The sequence below is a fragment of the Cynoglossus semilaevis genome, chromosome 17 (assembly GCF_000523025.1).
Source record: "Cynoglossus semilaevis isolate Cse_v1.0 chromosome 17, Cse_v1.0, whole genome shotgun sequence".
In the NCBI taxonomy this organism is placed as follows: Eukaryota; Metazoa; Chordata; class Actinopteri; order Pleuronectiformes; family Cynoglossidae; genus Cynoglossus; species Cynoglossus semilaevis.
The window spans coordinates 1,263,568-1,284,637 of record NC_024323.1 but is presented as its reverse complement, the minus strand read 5'-3'; the positions used below and the strand labels follow the sequence as shown (position 1 = coordinate 1,284,637).

The window sequence follows — 21,070 nt, the reverse complement described above, 5'->3', positions numbered from 1 at the left end:
TTCTCCATCATCATTTTACTGCGCATAAATATGGTGTCACTACTTCGCGGAAATTCAGTTCTCGCGGCAGGCCTTGGAACCTAGCTACCGCGATAAACGACGGACCACCGTATCAGTTAGATACGGTTAGTTGGATACGGTTTAAAGACCGTAAAAAAAAATTCAACAACCGTCTACTCAACTTTCTTTTTAAATCACCTTCAATTACAACCTTACCCTGTTTTTGCCCTTGTGTCAGAGTTGAGTTGAGCAGCATCTTGAGGGTGGCCGGGTTACTCAGGCTGGTAAGGATCTGCATGGCTGTGGGGTCAGGCAGAAGACCCTTGCCTCGGTTTACAGCCTTAAAGATGAAAGAGGATGGGGGGGGGGAAGTTAACAGCCTCAAAGTGAGCGAGCGCGCCGCACGTGACTTGCTACAACTGTGCGTACCATGGTTTGGGCGGCAATTAGCGCAGCCAACATGCTTCTTCCAGGTGGGCCGGGGGCACAGAAGGACACCCTGATGTGCGTCCCACCGAGCAGTCTGCCGTCGGTCAGTCTCTGCACCTCTTCTGCCATCTCTGGGGTGGCAAACTCTAGAACTGCAAAGCGCCGAAAGCTTCCATCTTGTCCTTGAGCCAACTGGAGAAAAAAAAAAAAAAAATGTTTGTGAACAAAAAGGAATAGTAAGCAGGATTTTCAAATTTAATTTATAATTAGTTTTTTTTAAAAAAATAAGGACATTCAAAGCTAGAATCTGATAAAAGTAAAAAAAAAAAAAAATTTTTAAAAATCTGTAAACATGAGTCTAATTTATTGTTATATTTAAAAGTCAAAAAAAAATAAAAAATAAAAAAATCCAACTGCATTAGTCACCACTTCTGCCATTCCAGAAACCACTGCTGAATGACACCACCTGGAGTCAGCTGATCGTCACTATAGAAACCAACAATGTCCACTTCCATAGAAGGTTTTGGGTGGACACTAAAAACTAGGGTAAGGGTGAAAGGGTAAAACCAGTCCACATCAGTCATTGGAAGGGTCCCCCCCCCACCCCCTACACTGAAAATATTTATACAATACATTATAAAAACAACGTTTAGAGCAAAGGTCTCCAACTTTTTCTTGGAATCGGATTCACAAAATACTATTTTTCCATGTAGCAGAAGCAGGTTTGCGAGTGCATAAAAAATAAAAATAAGGTAAAGGGCATCACAGTATTTAAGACTCTTGAGGTTCCATTTAAATTCGGTTTTCCAAGAATTGTGTTTGAGGTTAATCAGTGATTCCCGACCGTGCGCCGTGAGAGATCATTAGATGTGCCGTAGGAAATTACCCAATTTCACTTAATCGGGCTGAAAATTAATTATTTATCGCATATAATTCGTTTTGCTTGTCAAAGCGTGAAAGGCAGAACAATTAAATACTTCTGTTAGGTGGCAGCAGACGGCTTAAAAAAAAAAAAAGAAAAAGAAAAATCAGAGCCATTGAAGAAGATATTTGAGGGCGTCTTTCTTCAATTCCTGCCAGTATATCTGCATTGTCTTCAACTAAACAGGCCAAGATTTTGATCAATTAGGAGGTAATTGAAACTAGAAGATTTATTTATATATACATATATACACACATATACATACATATATATATATATATATATATACATACATATATATACATACATATATACATATATATACATACATACATATACACACATATATATACATATATATGAATTTGATTCACTCCGTGTTTTTGGTGGCTCCCTCTACTGTCTCATGATGAGGCCTTCCACCCCTTTAAAGATGTTTTTTAAAGATTTATTTTTTTAGGACACAAGAAAAAAAAAAAAAAAAAATGCACTCGAGTGATAAGATGGTATTTAGAATAATTCAAAATTATTCTATATAGGTTGGAGACCCCAGGTGTGAAGTATTTAACTTTTTTTTTTTTTTAGAATTTGTGTCACTGTTGGTAAACATCAATGCCGTATCAATTTTCTATAAATATTTCTGTTATTTGAACCGCCCTGAGTAAACAAATACAACGCTAAAAGGTGTGAGACACAGGTTAAAGATACAAATCTTACATCTGTAAACAGTCACTCTAACCTGGCAGAAGACTGGCGCGTGGCTGTCGGACAGCGCGTTGCGGAGGTCCTGGGCGGTCAGTAGGTTTGGGGGTAGGCTGTCGACACACACACATTTGGAGTGCAACAGTGGGTACGTGAGCAATCCCACCTCAGTCCAGTGGACATAGAGCATGCGCGAGCCGAGCTGCTTTCCCAAAAGCTCCGACTTGGCACGGGCTGCCGAGTCCTTCTTCATATACTCCACAAACCCATAACCCTTGGAGTGGCCAGAAGAGGCGCTGTAGATCAGGAAGCAGCGCTCTAGGTTGCCAAAGGGCCGCACCAATTCCTCAAACTGCTGCTGGGTAAAAGCTCGGGGCAAGTTGGCGATGCAGAGCAGGGCATCTGTGGGCTGGAGCTGTACGGAGATCTCCCTGTCCCTTAGCACGTGTTGGTGAAACTCTTTAATAGACCGCTGCGCCTGTTCTCCATTCAGCAGGGTGATAAACGCTGGAAGGAAAATAGGGGAAAAGGGTTGGAAAGAACTGTGTAAAAAAAAAAGGCAGAAGGACAATCGTTCATCGAGCTTTCAAACTAAGATGTTTCTAGGCACGGAGTTCTGGGAGCGGACCAAGGCTTGATGACAATAGAATTTGGCTAATAAAAGAAACAGTGGTTGACATGGCAACTGGCGACTACCTCGTCACCTTCGGGGAAAAAAAAAAAAAAGTTTGGTTCTAGACGTTTCTTTGTGCAGCTTCTGTGACAGATTCTCATCAGAATAAAGACGGCTGCACAAGAGCATTGTGTTTGTGTGTCTGCTTCTGCATGGGACGCAGTTGTCGTTCCCTGCTATTCCACAAAGGATTCGGTTAATCATCAAGCTGAAACTAAAGTTTGTTCCTCTTTAACTGTTAATTTTTGCCGAAGAGGACGTTTTTGTCTTTGCATTTTCAATTTACACTTCTGTTCTTTACTATAAATCTGCAGCCGCACCTACAACTATATACTTCTTCCCTGACTTATGTCCGAGTTTCATTCCTATGAAATTTATTCCGAATTTTTCATAGGAAACTATGAAAAATTCGGAATAAATTTTGAAAAGTATTTTCCCAAAAAAAAATGTCAAATTTTTCAACATCAGTCCAAAAACATGCAACAAAAAAAAAATTCAGGACTTAGTTTTCAGAAAACTAAGATCCCCTTTTCCTCTGTTGAAAATTCAGGTTCTGAGGTTAAACCGTGTATGGACTTAACCCATTTCAGTTGTTCAACAATGACATTCTTAAATACAGCACGCCTAATGAGTGTTCACTGTGGTGATGATACAAACGAGGAGACAAACCTGTGCCCTTGTACTTGTCGACAAAGCAGTACTTCAGGTCAAATTTGGTCAAAAGCTCATGGACTTCCTGTAAAAAAAAAAAAAAAAAAAAATTAAAAATTAATTAAATAAAAATAAAACTTTTCTTCCCGCATTTGGGAAGACCTGCTAAGTATGAAAAATTAATTCATCACACACTGTGGAGCAGTGGGTGCAAAGGGTCATCACACTCATACGAGGATGATCAGAACTGTGTTGTCATCAATGGAAATTTAAAAAAAAAAAAGAAAAAAAGCGTTTTAAGTTTAAGTAAAAAAAGGAAAATTAAAAAAAAAAAAAAAAGAGTTAAGTTTAAGTAAAAAAGGAAACTTTAAAAGACCTTTTAAATATCAAAACATTGCTTCTGTTTACTACTGTTTTGAAGACTACCTACCAAGTACGATTATATTATTTTAGCGTATAATACCTAATGATCATGACCCAAAAGTAAGGGATTTTCCTCATCCAACATAGAGTACGTATGTTTTTACAGATGTACTTTTATGTTCATGGTTATTATTGATGCAATGCTGAATTGCTCATTTTGGCAATAAGTCAATATTGATCACTTGAGTTAATCACCCATTTCGATAAACACAAAATTAACTCAATTCACATCCCTGTGAGGGAGGTGGAGACCTTAATACTTGAAATGTGCACTGCGCAGTACTTTGTGCCATTCACAAACAAATAAAAGAGGTCGTCCAGCGTTTTCTGAAACATTTGACGTCCCAGCACCCTCTACCTTTTGTTATTTTTCAGGGCGCATCTCGAACTCCCCCCCTCGGTGCGCCCCGACCCCGTGAACAATGGTGCGGACTGCAGATTCTTTAATCCGCACGAGTCAGGCACGTTCCAAAAAAAAAACCCTGACGAGGTAAAAAAAAAAAAAAAAAAAAAAAAATTGACAAAAAAAGCTTGTGATATAAAACTGAATAAACCCAGAGATTCTACACATGTTAAACACTGGAAAGTGTTGACACTAAACTTTACGAGGATTGTAAACCACCTGGCACTTGACATGAGCAAAATTGCCTTACCTTTTTAAAACTTTCTATTAGTATTTTAATTTTTGGTCATGGAAAGCGAGTTCATTTAATGGACGCGGTTAATGATAGTTGTAAACTTTCCCCCCATACCTTTGTAAACTTTTTAGGGCAGCTAGGTTAAATGGCCGCCCGCATTTGGCTCGGCAAACCAATTGAAGCTAAGCTAACGTTAGCAAAATGCTCACGTCAATCAATTAATCAATCACGGTTCACATTTGACAACGACGGGTCTACCTGGTTGCTAACGTCCGAGGGCAAGTTTTTAATAATTATCTTTCGACGATTGTAAAACTCCCGGCGAGTTCTTTCCAACCGGCCCTCAATTTCTTCTGGGCTTAGCGGTGCCTGATCTTCTTCCAACGTCCGCTGACATTCGCGTCCCTGGGTCCGAGAGTCCTCTTTGCCCGGTTCCACTTCGTTGGGCCGCCGGCCCTCCCCGGTTCTCCATAAACCCTGGTCCGCGGCGTTGTCGAGGTATTCATGGGGCGGACGGGAAGCGTAAATGAGCCCTGAGTCTCCGCTTTGGTCCCCGGCAGCTGCGCTAACAGACGCTGCGGCAGCCATCCCTTGTTATTTGGTAACTGCTTTCTGGCCTCTGCTCCGGCAACTGTCTGATTTTGAGCAGTTTAAACAATACACGCGTGGCTCGTGCGACGCTTCTCATTGGACGAGAAGAGGTGACGTTGAAAGTGACGTTGGCAGCGCAGGGAGGAGCTTACGGGGGTGCAAGGGTTTAAAACTGTTGCGTTGCTTGGTTGAATTTATCCACAGTCCACTTGTTGACTAGTTTCTAACCCTTTTTGAGAGATTTATCTCATTTATGTTCAACAAAATGTTGGCATAACACACACAAAAAACGCTTGAAATGCTAACATGTTAACCACACACAAAAAACGCTTGAAATGCTAAGCCAACCAAACATCTTCAATACAAAAATAGATAAGCATGAACTAACATTTTAATTTTGTGATTTTTTTTTTTCCCTAAATAGACCCAAATGCTTTGCTTTTGACTTTGGTCTGGAAAACAAAGAGAATGTAAAACTTGGTTTGTTATACTTTATTACTAAAAACAGAAGTTAATACTCACTCAATCACAATCAGAAACAGAAAAGAAAAACGAACCAAAAAAAAAGTAAACGACAACCTACTCGTACGTCACGTAAATGCAAAACAAACACACACAGTGGGCTGCCGCCAACAGCCCACCTTTCCCCCCGTGGCATTTACCTTGTCGAGCAGGAAGGTAAAACAACAACGACTGAGTTTATTATTGGATTCATACTTTCAGGTGTCAGAAGACGGCGGGGTGCTTAAATTGTGGTTAATGAAATAATATACTGTATATATAATATATTACATAAGGAAGAAATACAATAGAAGCCAGAAGGCAACACCGTATATGTCAACCAAGCAGTCGTAATTGATCAGCAAATCTGAGCTAGGGAAAAGTTTGTACCGGGCTGCCAGTCGTACATTCGATGAATGCTCTCGAAGCGATCAATTAGACCCTGGAACGAAGGCCGCTGCGCAGGATCTGCAGACCAACACTGCTGCATCAACAGCGTCACCTGTGGGTGAAACAAATGAATAAAATAAATATAAATATAAATACGAAAATGTCACGGTATTTATACCCGCGCTAAAAGGTCACACTTATTTAAAGGGCACGCTCGTTTTACCTCATGTGGGGAATCTTTCGGACAAGGCAGCCGCGTGTGTGCCTCTAACAGCTTTATCAGAGCCACCAGTGTTATTCCTTCCTGCGTCGAGTCCATCATTTCGTCGAATTTCTACCAAAACGGCAATGGTTTGTTATTACGTGGGCATCGATCGTAACTTGAATCGATTTGTTTTAAATGAATTCTTCGAATTCAGTGACATGCACATAGCGGTCGCACTTGAATCGATTTGTTTTAAATGAATTTAAATGAATTCAGTGATATGTACATAGCGGTCATGTACCTTTGGAGGGCTCTGGCGGGGGTCGCAGCGCGTCAAGATCTCGTATAGCGTCACACCAAAAGACCAAACGTCGGAGGAAAAGGAATATTTACCCTCCTTGAGGCACTCAATGGCATACCTACATCGTGGTAAATAAAACATAACAGTTGAATAATAGTCAGTGGACGCCGCTGTCACTGTCAGGTGCCGGAACTTACCAGAACACGGGGCTGTCCCCGTCCTCGCGCACGCGATAGTAGTTTTGACCATCGGGGATATATTTTGTCAGACCGAAGTCTCCGATCTTCACCAACTTGTCATTTTCCACTAAGACATTGCGGGCCGCCAGGTCTCGATGGATGTATCGTTGGGAGTGTAAGTAGTTCATCCCCTTGGAATAAAACAGATTTTATATGACGTAAAAAATCACAGAGAGACAACTCAGGAAAAAAACGGTTTATAAGCCTCATTGAATTAAAGCAGTGTTTCTCAAATAGTGGGGCGGGGCCCCCATGGGGGGAGCGTGGTATGATGCCGGAGGGGGACGGGGGGGGGGGGGGCTTTCAATGGAATATGGCACGCTGGACATAAGTGCATCACTGCTGGGATGCATGAATGGTAACGAGCCTCCAGCCACTAGGTGGCAGCAAATCATACAGTGGTTTGTACAGATAATAAATATACATGTAATTAGGTTCTCAATAGTATTTCAATTCGCTGGGTGTAGGTCGCTACGTATCTCTATTTCCGCCATAAGTCGGAACTCACACATGTCACTCAGCTATGCTAACACAGAGGTAAAATCATAATCTAGGACAGAGGTGTCAAATTCGTTTAGGTTCAGGGGCCGCATACAGCCTTATTAGATGTCAAGTGGGCCGGACCTGTACAATCATAACATAATTACTTATAAATAATAATAAGTCCATGTTTTACAAAGTGTTCAAATTTTATGAAATATCATTTTACAAAACATCATGAAGATGGAGTGAAACTCCCAGCGGGCTGGTTTTGGTCTGCGGGCCGTATGTTTGACGCCCCTGATCTGGGACATAAAAACTGTCTTAGCTATCTACACGACAGCTCAAAAGTCAAGATACGAATCGAGCCAACTTAGAGAGCATCATCTTTGTTAATAAACACAAACAAACTTCATACCTACTAACATGCACTATTTATGTCTGTTTTTTTTAGTCTTTTTGTCAAGTTGTCCTAATGTATTCGGAGACTGTTACACACACCAATTTTTGAAAATCCTTTCCATTCTGTGAGTCCAAAACCAAAGCCTATTTCCTCGTCCGTTTGGTTAATGAAGGCGCAAGTGAATTTACGACCTGCATACTTGAGGTTTCATTGCACTGAATTGTTATAATTGCATGATTAAATGAGGTTTTTATAGCAAGATGGAAAACGTCTTACCTGACAGATCTGCTGAACAAACAAAAGGCACTGGGCCATACTCAGTTTGTGTGTGGGAAGGTAATCTCGCAGACTCCCCTGAGGAAGGTACTCCATTATCAGCTGCACCACTTGTCCTCCTATCAATGGACCAGCCGACAATGGGGTTTTTTTTTTTTTAATTCATGTCAAAGACGTAAATAACAATGCAAAACAACATAACTCATATATCGGAGCATACTTTGGATACATGGGATACTTTGTTACGCCCATATTTGGGAAATCCACATGTTAACAGCAGATCTTCTGTAACAAGCTGCCACTAGAAGGCGCCAAGTAGTTTTCTGTAACAAGCTTATGGGCCAAATATGACACATAAGACTGTCCTAGGGTCTTCATTCCATGTGAGATGTGGGCCAAATAAAAGACTGCACGTGCTAACATTGACCGGGATGTGGGCCACAAACATTTTTTTGCAATTAGAGAGCTAGTTTGTTGGCAAATAAGCATATCAGTGCTCCACAGCAAGACACCCAAACTATCTCTTAGCTCAGGCGTGGGCAAACTTTTTGACTCGCGGGCCACAACTGTCCTAAAATTGAACAGGGGGGCCGGGTCAGGAGCAGATAGATGGAGCGTTTGGGTAAACTAAGATAAATAAAGGCTAAAATGCTAAAATGCTTTTATCATTTTCTACACCATCTATTGGGGAAACGTAGGTACTGCAGGGGAAAAGGGAGAGGTATAATGATGAAAAAGCTGAACGGGCCGCATCTGGGCCCCGGACCTTAAGTTTGCCCATGCCTGCCTTGGCAGATGTGAACGCATGCAGACAAACGTTTGAGGACTCACCCATTTCGGTGCAGCAACCTTTGTACTTGACGATGTTGATGTGTTTAAGAGACTTTAAAATCTTGATCTCCCTTATCCAGCTCTCAACGCCACTGTCGTTGCCCTGTTTCAAAGCCTTCACGGCTACGTACTCTCCCGTTCCGTCATTGGCCGGGTCGTAAAGGTAGAGAGTCACTGTTCCGAAATTGCCCTGCGGATACAGAGGATATGAATCAGCGTGAGTAACAATGAGAGAGACAATGGAGAAGAGAGTCATTTAACAGCCATGAAGTTGGTATCCATTTGACTAAGGTCCTGTGTAATAACAAGTTAGTATTTAAGGCGTTTATTTAGGGCGTTACACTGACAATTTTAAAATATGTTAAGAAAATAACAATTAAGCTTCTGTCATATCTTATTCTGGAAAATTCCAGAAACAAACAAACATATTTACATAACCTGCCTTCCAGGCCGCTGCGTTAAGACTGTCATGTGCATTCATTGTAAGATATCATCCTTGAAATAAAGTGCCTGTGTGGACTGTCATGTTAGCTGAATCGTATTTTGAGCGTACCTGCCCAAATATCTCAAATAAAAGTTGTTGGTTTACTGAAAAGGTGCAGAATAGTTTTCAACCAATGAGAAAAGTTGGTTCAGCAAGTTGGTGTTCCGGCGACCAAACTGCTGGTTAATATATAAATCGCAAAGATGAATAAATGTACAGATGTTTATTTTATAAACTTTATCGATTCGACACATTCTTGGAAATTCTACTGTTAACAGCAGATGTGCTGCAACAGGCTGCCACTTGGAGGCGCCAAGTATAAATCAAACCCTGGAATCGCTGCGTGCTAACCGCTACACTACAGAACCACCGAATGGACTTTCCCATACCAGGAGTCGAACCAGGAATCTTAACCGCTAGACCTTATGCGATGTAATTTTAATATGCTAACTACTATACAGCTAAAGCTAGACCGTGTACTGTAGGTACGAAAGTATTGTACCATTTAAAACTACAGCCATTTAATCGAAGTACCCCAATGTAATAATGTATATAAACTGGTTTATATGAGTAAATGTATACCGAGAGTTTTCAATTATATCATTAAAAAAAAAAAAACGTAGTGAAATTCATTCAATCTTCCTACAAACAGTCGATGATAACGACAAGCTCACCTGTCCCAAATAACGAATCTCTTTCAGATAGCGTTTATGGTAGACACCGGCGTCTGAGTCTGGGTCAGCATTATTGGGCAATAAGTCAGTATCTGTGTGTTCAGTGGAAAAAGAAAAAACACAAAAACAAAATCACTCAGTGTATAGGACGTATTCTCAGAAAGGATCAAAGATGAAAAGCAAAAAAAAAAATGTCAACGCACTTTCCGGGAGGCCTGGGAGCTCTGTGAGTTTTCTGAGGATCGTGCGGAACGAAGGACGCTCCATGGGTTCGTAGGTCAAACACATGCTGATCAAGGAAGCCAGTTCCTGGGAGGAAGGTTCAGCCAATCGACCCTTCTGTTGGTAGAAGTGCTCCTTCTGTTAGGGGAAAAGGTTCTAGAGTCAGTATTAGAGCCGTACTTCTCAAATAGTGGCGCGGGCCCCCCCCCCCCTGGGGCCCCCCCCCAGGGGGGGGCCACGGGGGGGGGGGCTTCCAATGGAATTGGGCACACTGGGGGGGGGGGCGCTAATGTGCAACCACAGGCTGTTTGTCAGCAGTATTGACCTAGTTCAGTCACGATTTAATCTCTCAGTAATGAGTTCACGTTAGCGTCGTCGGGGGATGAGGCAAAAAAAGGAAATTCTAAATAATTTCCTTTGCATGTATCAATGACGTGCAAAATGCTTTATTAATATAATTATTTTGAAAAAATATTTTTGAAAATAATCCTTTTTAAAAAAAAGTAACAAATTACATTTACTCAAGTTGCTGTAATGGAGTAATTTTACTCTTACTTAAGTACTTTTTGACTCAAGTATTTTACTTTGCTACATTAGAAACAAAATTTTGTTACTAAGTGAAAAATCAACGCAGATTTCCCTCTATGACAGTAATAAGGGAGTTTTTTAAAGGGCCAGAACGGATTAATTTTTTTTTCTGTTATTTCTTATGGGAAAAAAATGATTTGAGATACGAGCACCTCGAGTTACGAGCTCGGTCCTGGAACGGATAATGCTCGTATCTGGAGGTGTTACTGTATGTGTTCTGGTCATTCGAGCATCGTTTAAACGCGACAAACTTTTGTATTTTTTTTCAAAGGTGGGGCGGGCCCCCATGAGGGGGCACGGTGTGGACATAAGTGTACCACTGCTGTAATTCTTGAATGATAACAAGGTCACTAGGTGGCAGCAAATCATACAGTGGTTTGTACAGATATAAAATCACTAGGGTCACTAGGTGTGGGTCGGAGGCTGGGGGGGATGGAGGGTTGGGGGGGGGTGGGAGGCGTGAAAACATTTCTGGGGTATGACAGAAATTCAATTGAGAACCACCGCATTAGAGGGAGACGGGAGCCGCGGCTGAGGGAGAAATAAAAGGCTCGCTGTGAAGGATCAGGAACATCTAGTGGTGAGAGTATGAATTACAAACAGAGAACCTTTGTAAACAGAATTTGCAACTAACATTCAAATGTAATAATTAAATCACGACACCTTAACCACTAATTACAACGTTATAAACACGTTGTTCGGGTGAGGTCTCGTTTCAGTGACCTCTCAAAGCTGCAGTACCTTAGACAAAGCACAGCCGCTGAGAGGAACGTCACCGTTGTTGCAGATTTCCAGCAGTGTGACCCCAAAGCTCCACTGGTCGGCCGTGTTGCTGTTAGACAAACTGTTGTCGACGCACTCCGGGGCGATCCACGGAATCCGCTCGAGGCGCTCTGCAATGTTTTCCCGAAATGAAAAAAAGACACCGTTGCAGAGTCAATGCGAAGTTACTTCAAGATAGCGTAAATACATAGGAATTTGTGGTGGAATCTTTTTAAAGAGAATTAGTCCTCCATGAAAACAACTGTGTCTGGGTGTGGATCAACACGCAAAAAAAAAAAAACTGCTGCGGTGGTTTTGAATCTCACATGGCAGAGGTTGCCATCACACAACAAGCGCACACGCGCTGCGCCCGGGGGGAGCGGCGCGCGTGCGCTTGTTGCGTGCGACGCTGACGATACATCACTTTCACTTTTCATTTGCGCCCACCTTCCCGTGACAAAACGCTCGGCGAGATCCCCGGGTCACTGAGTTTGATGAAAGGCGTTGTGCCCAGCTCCAGTCCTCGCCTTGCGACCAGAATATTTTTGGCACAGACGTTTCCATGAACCAGCTGTTTGGTCTCCTACAGTAGAAAAACAAAAGTGTTTTTTTCTTCCAAGATGTAGGACTAAAAGCCGACATTTATAGCAACTCATACGGGGAAAATGGAACTTACCAGGTAACTGAGAGCAGTGGCGAGCTGTTTTGCAACGATAAGTTTCCACTGAGGTATCACCGACGCCTTCTCTCTGCGCAAAAAAACGTCCAGAGGTCCGAACTCCACAAATTCCTCGACCATGATGTCTGCAAAGTGTGAGCAGGATTTCAGCTGCAATTTCCAGTAAGCAACTGTACACTGTGACGCTAATGTTCTTAAGTTGAATGTTGCATGTGGTATTTGTCCTTGGCCTATACAACCAGACTGGTCTTGACTCTGAATTTTTTTTTTTTTTTACACAATATTTTCATAAAATAGGGACACACCGATGAGACCTTTTCAATTCCCAGTACAGATACAACTTTAGTAGGCTTTAAGTTTGACATAAAATAAAAATAAGAAATTCACAGACTTGTCATCTATGGCTAAAATAAAATGTAGCAGCCCACGCCGCTTCACTCGTTCACTTCACGTTTATCGACTTCCGTACGCATCTCCCACGAGTCTTCCGTATTGTGTTTGCGTTATCTACGTGATTTTCTCTCTCTCTATTTTGTGCATTATTCTTCATAGTAGTGATGAGTCCTAAGAGAGTGAGTGGTAAGGATGGTAGAGAGAAGAAGAAAGGCACGATGACCGTGGAAATAAAGCATGAAATTGTCGATAAATATAAGCGTGGTGCCCGCTAAAGATAGAATACAAATACGAAAAAAAAAGTAAGCTAAGTTAAGTTAATTCTAAGTTTATGTATGTGTACGTGTAAGGTACGGTTCAGAATCAAGTGTCTACGTACGGGCCAACTCTCTTCCCTCCCTTCCTCCTCCTCCTCCTCCGCACAAGACGCCATTAGCCGCTACTGTACCGTCTGTCACGAAGGTAAGAGTACCGTCTGTCCCGAAGGTAAGAACTCCTAATTTAAACCACATTTTATTTGATATCACAGGAATCCTTATATACTATAATTTTTTGTGAGTGTGTATGTCTCTATAGCAATTAAAAAATGTTTTTTTCCATTGTCATTAGCACTAATAAGGGAGTTTTTTAAAGGGCCGGAACGGATTAATTTTTTTTTCTGTTATTTCTTATGGGGAAAAAATGATTCGAGATACGAGCACCTCGAGTTACGAGCTCGGTCCTGGAACGGATTAATGCTCGTATCTGGAGGTGTTACTGTATGTGTTGTGGTCATTCGAGCATCGTTTAAACGCGACAAACTTTTGTATTTTTTTTCAAAGGTGTGGGGGATTGCGGATGAGTGGGAACCGATGCGTTAAAGTCACAGAGGATGCTTTCTAAACACCTGTTACAATAACCTCTAAAGAGGAACCTGGTAAAAGGTTACTTTCATGGCATTTCCGATTTTGTTTTGTTGGGGTTTTTTTTTTTACCATGGTGGATAATGGCAGCATTATCAAAATTGTTTATGTTGAAACAGTTTGTTAGTACAAAAGCAGAAGTCACTTTGCTTACTTTCAGATCCTTTGACCGACACGCCGTGCACAAACACCAGGTGGCTGTGGGATACCTGGCTCATGAAGCTTGCCGTTTCAAAAAAGGCCTAGAACACAAAACACAACCGAAGTAGAAAAATTACATTCCGGGGGTGCATTCTTTATTAATATGTTAGTAACGTGAATGACTCTCAAGACTTACTAGTGCTATATCCTTATGGCTTTGATCCAGAACCTTCAGAACCACACGGATGGATTTCTGGTCCTTGGAGTTGTTTCTAAACCCCTCGTCTTCATCGGTGTCTCCTTTTCCCTTTACCAGATACTTGCCCGAGTAGATGTTTGTTCTGGTTCCACAACCCAGATGCTGTTCCTGTTTATAAACATACAGCAGGAGCAGTGTTAGCAGAGGGTGCAGAAACGAGCTCCGAGTTAGAGAGTGGAGCAGACCTCCGTCACCTGCACAATCTCTTTGTCTTTAATCCAGTGGAAGTGAAAGTAGGGCTTCGTCGGAGCGTGGGTTTCGTCAGTGACCAGGTGACTGGCTCCTTTCCTGATCACCAGAAGGTTGGATAGTTCTGCAGCACCACAAAGAAACGAATAGACACAATAGGGTCACCACATAACTCATGACTGGCAGGTTCATACATTAACACATTGAATTACCTGAAAGAGTTGTTAAACGTTCTTTAAATATAATAAAACATTTTTTGAAGAGTCTTGGGAAGGCCATGATTCCCATCCCATTATCAGTTAACATGCTAACTGATGAAAGTGGAAAAAGTACTGAAAAAATGTAATTAAGTAAAAGTATCTTTACTTTGCTTAATTTCTACTCAGGTAAAAGTACCCATCTAAAAATCTACTCACGTAAAGGTGAACATTTTCAGGTAAAAGTACCCATCTAAAAATCTCAAATCATGTAAAGGTTAAATTTTTTTTAAAATGTACTTTGAGTAAAAGTTACTTTGTTAAAATTACCTATTCACAAGACTTTAAAAATGTACAAATTACTCACAAAAACTACTCGAGTACAGTGACTTAAGTAAATGATATTAGCTAATTCGTGTTACTAGAATGCGTTCCTGAATTTTCGATGTTTCACAAATGGGATAAAGTGTTTCAGTAGTGAAAACTACTACCGATTTTTTTTTTTGTTTTTTCTTAAATTGCAGTAACAACTTTTATCGGAATGGTCTATTGCATTGTTTCCCAAAGACTGGGTCGCTACCCTCAGGTGGGTCGCAAGAGATTTTTTGGGGGGGTCATCTCGCATCATGTTCCCAAATAATGTCTATTGACTTGGGTCGTGAAGGTTTGTGACTTTTAAAATATGGGAAACAATGAATTGAGTGATTTAATTTTGGGACAGAAATTCAACTACAGCAATTTTCTATCACCCTGATCAATAAACTGATGGTTGTGGTGTTTTTTGTTTTTTTATTTACTAACCCTTTACTGATTCAGTCTTCTTTTTTTAAAAAAAAAACAAACAAACATATTTTGTACACCTCCTAATCACACGTGTTGCAAAAGCAGTTGCTTTCTTCAATTCCTGCAAGTATATCGGCATTATTAAATAAAGTGAATTTGGATAAACAGGCCCAGTACACCTGATAATCTCTCGTGGAACACGAGCGGTTGGAAATCACTTGTCTGTGCAACAGTGAAAGGCAGAACAATGTAATCAGCCTTGTGTTCAACTAAACAGGATCCAATCACTCGTGAGTACATTGAAACTAAAGACGAATACATATCATCACATATGCTTTTTTTTTTTGTTGGTGGGGCATCATGGGATTTTTTTCTAATGCAAAATACAGTATGTGCTGAGGGTCAGGAAGGGTCAGGAAACACAGCTTTATATTTAGAGTAAAATGGACAAAATGTAACCTGGATTATGACTGACCAACAGGAGCGTGGTCACATGCGCAGTTCAACTCACAGTGTGTTGACATTAAATGATCTATTGAGGCTCAGATCTGCACTGATGGTCACGAATACCCCACCTGCTTGTCTCGGGAAGCCGCACTTTTTAATGGCAAAGGTGTCCGATCCAGACTTGAGCGTGAAAAACTTGAGGTTGTCGATCAGCTCCTTCACACTAGAGAATTCCCGGTCCCAGCCCTCAAGAACGAACCTCGAATCCCTCTGCTCAATCCGAAACTGCTTATGAGTTATCGATGATTCGCTCTGTGAGGGGCCAAAAAAAAAAAACACAGGTGTTCCCAACTCTGCACTGCAATACCTCCAAGGAAGGAGAAGACGTGGGTGCAGATGTACCTGGTTTCTTTTAAGGACAGCAAGGATGATGCAGTGAAAGTGAAAAGTGCTCCAACGTAAGAGAAAAGCTCCCTCCTCCGCTGCCTCCTTCTTCAGCTTCAGCAACACAAAATCGTCTCTGGAAAAAAAAGAAAAAAAGAAAAGACAATAATGAGATGAAGTGCACTCTATCTCTCTTCATTTCTGGTTGCTTTCTGTACTGTGCATTAAGGAGAGAATTAACTCACTGCAGAGGCCCATGCAGTCCATTTGCCTCACTCAGTACGACCCTTGGGGGAGCCACTTCATGACACAGATAGTGGTGGGCGTCCGCAGTCAGCCGATAGTATCCGTCCAGGAGGGAGATGAAGGAATGGGCCTCCTGGCTGCTTCTCATCTGGACCACCTACGCAAACACACAAACTTAAATCATTTGCAGCCAGGATACCTACAGACCATATACCCGCTTGTAATAAAGAAAAGACTAAATTGAATAAAAATAAAAGTCAAGGAAAGTTGTTTCAATATCTAAAAAAAAAATGCAAAATTTCAGGGAACTGTTTAAAATCTATTGTCACGATCTGTTGTAAAAAAAAAAAAAAAAAAACACTGTAAAAAACCAAGAACATCTCTGTGTGTAATGGACAGAGGCAAAACCTGCTGCCGAATGTGCAAGACCGACAACCCCAAATGGTACCAACTTGGACTTAATCTGTGAGGAATTATGATTATTAAGGAAAATAACCACATATAAAGTCAGAATCTTCGTTATTGTGCACGCAGTTGGTTGATTTTTCTATTCTTAAGTTTAAAAAACACACACTTCCATTGACTTACTTCAATGCAGTACTTCTCAAATAGTGGGGCGGGTCCCCCTAGGGGGCCACAATGAGGTGCCAGGAGGGGCGTGAGGGGCTTTCAATGGAATATGGCACGCATATGGACATAAATGTACCTACTGCTATAATGCTTGAATAATAACACGCCTCCAGTCACTAGGTGGCAGCACCTCATACAGTGGTTTGTACAGGTGAAAATATACACGTTATCAGGTTCTCAGTAGTATTTCAATTCGCGGGGGTGTGGGTCGGAGGGAGAGGTGGAGGGGCGTGAAAAAATTTCTGTCCCCAAGAGGGGGGCGTGACAGAAAATAGTTGCGAACCATTGCTTTAATGTATTACTATATATTACATATAATAACAATATATAACAATATGGACAAAGGCTCTGTAACAGTGAAGGAGGGACACCCTGCTATGTATATATTTTGTTATATTGCAGTGGTTCCCAAAGTAGGGGGCGTGGGGTGCGGCATGTCAAATTAGTTTAATTTTTAATTTTTTTTAAAAACAAATTGCCACAGTTGGAACATTTGACATATCTGTAATTGTATTTTCTTTTTCTCTGAGAAAATCTGAGAAGTAATTTTTTTTAACAATTAAAGTGATAATTTAATAATTAATTATATAATTTAATACAATTCGCTAGAGTTTTGAAGGACGCTGCTGTAATGTATTAATTGTAGAAACTGTGTTTTTTATTATTGGGCTGAGTGCCATGTGTTTGGTCTGATGGCGTTAATTCTAGGTTTTAATCACGGTGTGCATTTCTGGAGTGGAAGATAACATTTTCTGCCTCTCATCTAATCATTTGGTACAACTTTTTCGAGATCATCATAATGTGTATTTAATGTCCTTTTAAAAATACTAAAACGTATCTAATTATCCAAACATGTAAACCCTCTCTCTCTAGCGCCATCAAAACCTAAAAGCCTTTCATCACTCATCCTTGACACCGCAAGTCTCCAAATTAAGGCTGGTAAAGTCGCTTGAAATCAAAGCTCCAGCGGTGGGGCTGAGAAGCTACGAGCACAAACGTTACAAGCTCAGATGCTAATTAAACAAATGCATTAGGCTTTCACGTAACAAGTGCTCTCACCATGCACTGGTTTTCCTGAGTGCTAATGCAGACATTAGCTCCATTAACGGCTATATGAGTTATTTCAGGAAAATCACAGAAGGATGTCAATTTGTTGGGGCTTTTCACGCTGGCCTGCGCAGACTGGCGCTTGGCTTTCCTGGAGAAGTTCATGTAGTCATTCCCAGGACAAGCGTTGTCTTGTGCCTAAGTTAAAGAAAAGGAAGGATTATTACAATCCAAAAAAGACAACGACACAAAAACAGCCACGCCAAACCGCACAACGCCGTTTTTTTTCTTTCAAACCTGCACAGACACCTTCCTCCACCGAATCCCTTTGATGCCAGACACTATGATTTCATGGGTGGTGGGAGCCGTGAAGTTGTCCTTTTCATCATCCTGAGGATCCATTCTGTTCAAGTAGGAGCTGCCTTCATCCCCGTCATTTCTCACCTCCAGGTGGGGTACGGCGAAAGTCTCCGTACCAAAACGCGGGGCCAGGTTTTCAAGAGTGGCAATGTACTTATACATGATCTCCTGGGTGCCTACATGCTTCCTGTCCACGGTGTGTTGCTGGAAGGTCTGCACGAATTCCCCAAACACTCTGTGGATCCTGATTTTCGTCAGGAAGTTGTCTTTAGAAATGCTCCTGGCGAAAGACTTCGGAATGCAATGCAGGAAGCTACAAAAGTGTCACCACAAAGAACAGTCCGAATTAGGAAAAACAATTATTTAGTAATATATATTTGAAAAAAAACCTCAAAGTTACCATATTTTCAGGACTATAAGTCACACTTTTTTTCATCCTTTGGCTGGTTTCGCGACTTATACTCGAGTGCGACATATATTAAAATATATATTTTCACATTTCTTATTTTCAAACAGCAGCCACTAGAGGGACCTCTAGGCTTGTTTATCAGTATCTGCTACTCCTGTATCACTGAAGATATACATGTTCGTTATTTTCACACTGACAGCCACTAGAGGGCACTGGTGCGCCTTATACTCCGGAGCGACTTATAGTCCGGAAATTACGGTAAGCGGAAAAGGGTAAAAAAAAGTTCAAGAAGTGTCATCTTAAGAAAGTTTTTCTTTGGTGGAAAATTCAAGAAAGTTCATCCTCCAAACAGAGGGCCAGGATTTAAATTTGGCATTGGCATATCTGTTGCACGGCAACTTGAGCCACCTATAGGACGTGACCCAGAAACCATCTGTAAAAATATGGGGAGGGTTGAGAGAGGGGCAATTCAGCATTAAAATACGTAAATGTGCTTTGTGGAGGCCAATTGTGTGTCTTTTTTTTGAATTCCTGCGAGTTGTGTCAGTGTTGCGGTCAAACTGGGGGAGGCTGATAAACACTGCTCCACAGTATCAGTCACCCACAGTTGGTGATAACACTGACTGAAACGGAAACCCATCCTACTGTATGACGTCACCCCGGCCACACTCGCCAGCCGTATATTTACCTGACCTTCTCTGCCACCTCTTTTAAGGTACAGTCCGCCACGGCTGCCTGTTTTGAGAGGTAAAGCACGGCCATCCCCAAACTCTCGTTTTTGAAGCGGCTCAACTCCTCCTCCGACTGAATTTCATCGATCTGCACCACGTCGTTCACAAATGCATGCTTGGCCTTTATAGAGAGACACACAGACAGACAGACAGGCAAACAGGTATTAGGTACACCCTGATGATGTACGACCAGCTGGTGAACTAAAAGGCATCGCTGTAGGCCGCATACCTGAGCAAATAAATACTCCAAAGACATGATGTCAAGCAAAGGAGACAACCCCTGCTCGGGTCTGTTTCGGAGACAGTAACGGGACACAGCTGGCTCATTCTTGTTCAGACCGTGCCAGTTCTGGAAGTAAAACCTATATACAAAGGGAGAGACGTTGGTATTATGGAAAGACAACGGCGTTCCTCGTTTTCCGCTGGCACAGCGTTGAGAACAGACTAACCTCATATAGTAATGAAGTACAAGACAGGAGTTCTCCTCTGGGCTGAAAACATGGTTCGGACTGTACCAACAGCAGGACTGTGGGTTGTACAAGGCAAACAGAACGTAGCACAGCGGCGTTATACCTGTGGAATAGAGAGGGAGGAGAAAAAGACCCACAGAGGAAGTCGTTGTATCATCTTTTTTTTAAAAATAATCAAAGGAAATTAAACCAACCAGGAGGTAAGGAATGAATGAATTACGGGAAGCAGTGGATTTTTTTTTATTTTTTTAATGAAAACATCAAGCACAATCACAGGCGTTCCTAGCCAGGCGGCTGGACCTGGACCGGCACAATCACAGGCGTTCCTAGCCAGGCTGCTCGACCTGGACCTGGACCAACCTAGAACTTTTTCTCAGCTGCCTAATGGTTTAAAATACACATTTTAACTTAAAGTTACTATAAACTGTTAAAATTAAAAGGAAAATAGCTAGTGATAAACAATTCAAAATATAAAAGATGCAAAGGAGTTATTCAGTGTAAATGTATACACTAACCCAAAATAATGCACTGGACCTGTGATCTGATTGAAGTAAAATAAATTAAATTAAATAAACAAACAAACATATACCTCTGATTGACGTCACTGTTTAGTGCAGTACATTTGTTTTTTACGTGGAAAAATTATATCTGAATGAGATGTGTGGTCACAGAAGATGCGATGTGTATGTTTTATTGTTGAATTTAACAGTACAGCAGCAGGCAAAAAAAAAGTAAAAAAATGTTTCTGCTCACCGACAGCCCGGGCGGCTGAGATACACAGCTCCTCAGCTGTGATCGCTCCACCAGTGTGGGACAAGTATCTCTCCCCATCATTAGTCCAGAGGAGAAGGACATGGATGCCTGGACCATTAGGAATCTCGCTGTGGCCCGGGAGATCTCTGGCTCTGGAACTCTTGGATCCGCACCTTTTGAACATTGCTGGAGGAAACCCAGACAATGACGCAACACAAATACACATAGACCTATGATTGGTAAAAACACAATTCTCACAATTCCCTTAAAAACCTAAAAAAAAAAAACTTCTATAACATAGCATTTTGAAGTCTTCGTAGTAAATAATCAACAGTTTTTTTTCTTCCTAAAGTTTTTTTTTTTTTTTCATCTGCTTTCCTTCACTGTGGACTGTCACAGAGTCACTATCTTAGCATAATGATTCAGCAGTTTGTATTCTGGCCCAACCAACAGGCCGGGGACCGGTAGAGGGCCGTGGATTATTTGGTTCTGGGCATCTATCATTATACTTCTTGCCTTTTCCCCGCAATACCCACGTTTCCCCAATAGATGGCGTAGAAAATGATAAAAGCATTTTAGCCTTTATGCATGATTTTTACATGTCATTTCTCTTAGTTCACACCGACCGCTCCATCTATCTGCTCCTGACCTGCCCCCCCCTGTTC

General features: G+C 41.5%; 2 protein-coding genes across 3 annotated transcripts in view; both read right to left on the bottom strand.

The window, feature by feature from the left end:
• raver1 (ribonucleoprotein, PTB-binding 1) overlaps positions 1-5,026 on the bottom strand; it is a 16,015-nt gene extending 10,989 nt beyond the window's left edge. Inside the window, exons 1-5 of the mRNA XM_025064569.1 lie at positions 4,697-5,026; positions 3,396-3,462; positions 2,091-2,560; positions 430-621; positions 217-340 (exon numbers count right to left, since the gene is read on the bottom strand). Of these exons, the coding sequence (XP_024920337.1) occupies positions 217-340; positions 430-621; positions 2,091-2,560; positions 3,396-3,462; positions 4,697-5,026 (1,183 nt within the window). The remainder of the gene's footprint in view (positions 1-216; positions 341-429; positions 622-2,090; positions 2,561-3,395; positions 3,463-4,696) is intronic.
• Positions 5,027-5,505: 479 nt separating this feature from the next.
• Positions 5,506-21,070, bottom strand: part of tyk2 (tyrosine kinase 2) — a 16,677-nt gene continuing 1,112 nt past the window's right edge. Inside the window, exons 2-24 of one of the 2 annotated variants that reach the window (XM_025064568.1) lie at positions 20,406-20,635; positions 19,632-19,755; positions 19,412-19,544; positions 19,140-19,303; positions 17,980-18,355; positions 17,695-17,880; positions 16,005-16,162; positions 15,778-15,895; positions 15,504-15,687; positions 13,954-14,072; positions 13,697-13,867; positions 13,514-13,601; positions 12,062-12,189; positions 11,833-11,968; positions 11,365-11,516; positions 10,017-10,173; positions 9,814-9,905; positions 8,656-8,845; positions 7,825-7,943; positions 6,624-6,796; positions 6,427-6,544; positions 6,144-6,254; positions 5,506-6,032 (exon numbers count right to left, since the gene is read on the bottom strand). In XM_025064568.1, coding sequence (XP_024920336.1) covers positions 5,889-6,032; positions 6,144-6,254; positions 6,427-6,544; positions 6,624-6,796; positions 7,825-7,943; positions 8,656-8,845; positions 9,814-9,905; positions 10,017-10,173; positions 11,365-11,516; positions 11,833-11,968; positions 12,062-12,189; positions 13,514-13,601; positions 13,697-13,867; positions 13,954-14,072; positions 15,504-15,687; positions 15,778-15,895; positions 16,005-16,162; positions 17,695-17,880; positions 17,980-18,355; positions 19,140-19,303; positions 19,412-19,544; positions 19,632-19,755; positions 20,406-20,631 — 3,567 coding nt within the window. In that variant the 5' untranslated portion in view covers positions 20,632-20,635 and the 3' untranslated portion in view covers positions 5,506-5,888. The remainder of the gene's footprint in view (positions 6,033-6,143; positions 6,255-6,426; positions 6,545-6,623; positions 6,797-7,824; positions 7,944-8,655; positions 8,846-9,813; positions 9,906-10,016; positions 10,174-11,364; positions 11,517-11,832; positions 11,969-12,061; positions 12,190-13,513; positions 13,602-13,696; positions 13,868-13,953; positions 14,073-15,503; positions 15,688-15,777; positions 15,896-16,004; positions 16,163-17,694; positions 17,881-17,979; positions 18,356-19,139; positions 19,304-19,411; positions 19,545-19,631; positions 19,756-20,405; positions 20,636-21,070) is intronic. The other variant, XM_008329215.3, reaches the window with a different exon arrangement.